Genomic DNA, 1,450 nt, shown 5'->3' with positions numbered 1-1,450 from the left:
GATTTGCTTGGAAACTCCGTCCCGAAAAAAATAGAAAGGATGCTCTTCAAGCATTGGAAAAAGTGTTATTCGATATAGGTCTGCATGGAGGAGATGTTCAAATCACAAAGGATTTTAAAAAGTCTACCAATGGCAAGGAGGTACCAATCAAGCCCTCTATTGGTGGTGTTAAGGCAAGAAGATTCTTGTCTCGACCTAAACACAGTAAGCAAGTAAGGCAAGGTAGAACAGTTTCAAAGATTAATTATGGATTGTATAATGCTATGAAAGATCATGAGGCAGATGGGGAAGCACGAAATAGGAAGGCAGAGGTGTGGAGGTCTCTTGATCAACTCTTCATGTTCTATGACAAAGTAACATGGACAAAGAGTGATTACAAGAACTTTGAGGAGGCAATTAAACATTTTGGGAAGTCAATGAAAGACGCGTGGAGAGCCTGCAATATAACTCACTACATGGTAAGGTTCTGTCTTTTTCTTTTACTTAAGTGTGATCCTCTTTTTTTTATTACTTACTATGCATTCTTATGTCTTACAGCATATCATATACAACCACCTTCCCTATTTTGTCAAAAAGTATGGATGCCCAGCTATTTGGTCTACCCAAGGCATGGAGAAGTCTCACTACATGGCACGTAATGCATTTTTTAGACACACACAACACTATGGAGGGAGTCAAAAGGCAAATAGTCTGAAGGAAGTCTTCCAATGGTTTTATCGAGGCATACTACAGAGGCTGCATGCTAAAAGAAAAGTTGCTAGCTCCAAAATCAAGCTTGCTTTTCTTCTAGCCCAAAAGCAAAGACGAAGACAAGCTCTAGACAATTCAATTGCAGCAGAGAGACATAGACAATGGAGGGAATCGAAGATATTTAGAAACCATAAATGGACAAGGAAACATGAATAGGACTCATCTGTAACTTATTGGTGTTATGTCCACATGTTTTCAAACTCATTCAATAGAAATTTTTTTAGTGGAACAAGTGACTCTTGGTGTTATGCATGAAAAGTATTTCTTTTGTGAAACATATGATCTAAACTTAATACAATTTGTTCACAATTTCAATATATTGTTTGTTTAATATTTAACGACACCACTCTATGTAAATGTACAAATCATTTCATCATCAACTTATTAATCATTTATACAAGATCATACCAGATATCAAAGACTTTGTACAAATCAGTTCAAATTTAATATAATGTTTGTGCTATATTTGATGACTAAATCCTATTTCTCCCAGGGCCTGCCAATCGGAACTCTCTTTTTGATCTTGATTGGAGTCTTTTTCTTCTTTATTGGCTTGATGTCGACTGTCTGTTTATCAATGCTTGCCTCTGTTGCTTGTCTGGGAGGGGTATCCTTTTCTTCAGCTCTCTCCACCTGTTCCTCTTCTTGGACTGTGTGGCCTGATGCAATCATGGGTGGCTCTCGAAACCTTACGAGCTGG

The 1,450-nt window shown here is 37.7% G+C and overlaps 1 protein-coding gene across 1 annotated transcript; it reads left to right on the top strand.

Annotated features, from left to right (window-relative positions):
- Positions 1 to 263: 263 nt before the first annotated feature.
- On the top strand, positions 264 to 906 carry LOC147892654 (uncharacterized). The gene is made up of 2 exons (XM_087386759.1): positions 264 to 458; positions 577 to 906. Exons 1-2 carry the CDS (start codon positions 264 to 266, stop codon positions 904 to 906), a joined length of 525 nt encoding a protein of 174 aa, XP_087242885.1.
- Positions 907 to 1,450: the final 544 nt, after the last annotated feature.

The sequence above is a fragment of the Dipteris shenzhenensis genome, chromosome 16 (assembly GCF_047967505.1).
Source record: "Dipteris shenzhenensis isolate YYH24624 ecotype China chromosome 16, Dip_SZ_1.0, whole genome shotgun sequence".
Lineage (NCBI taxonomy): Eukaryota > Viridiplantae > Streptophyta > Polypodiopsida > Gleicheniales > Dipteridaceae > Dipteris > Dipteris shenzhenensis.
This window is presented reverse-complemented; position numbering and strand designations above follow the sequence as displayed.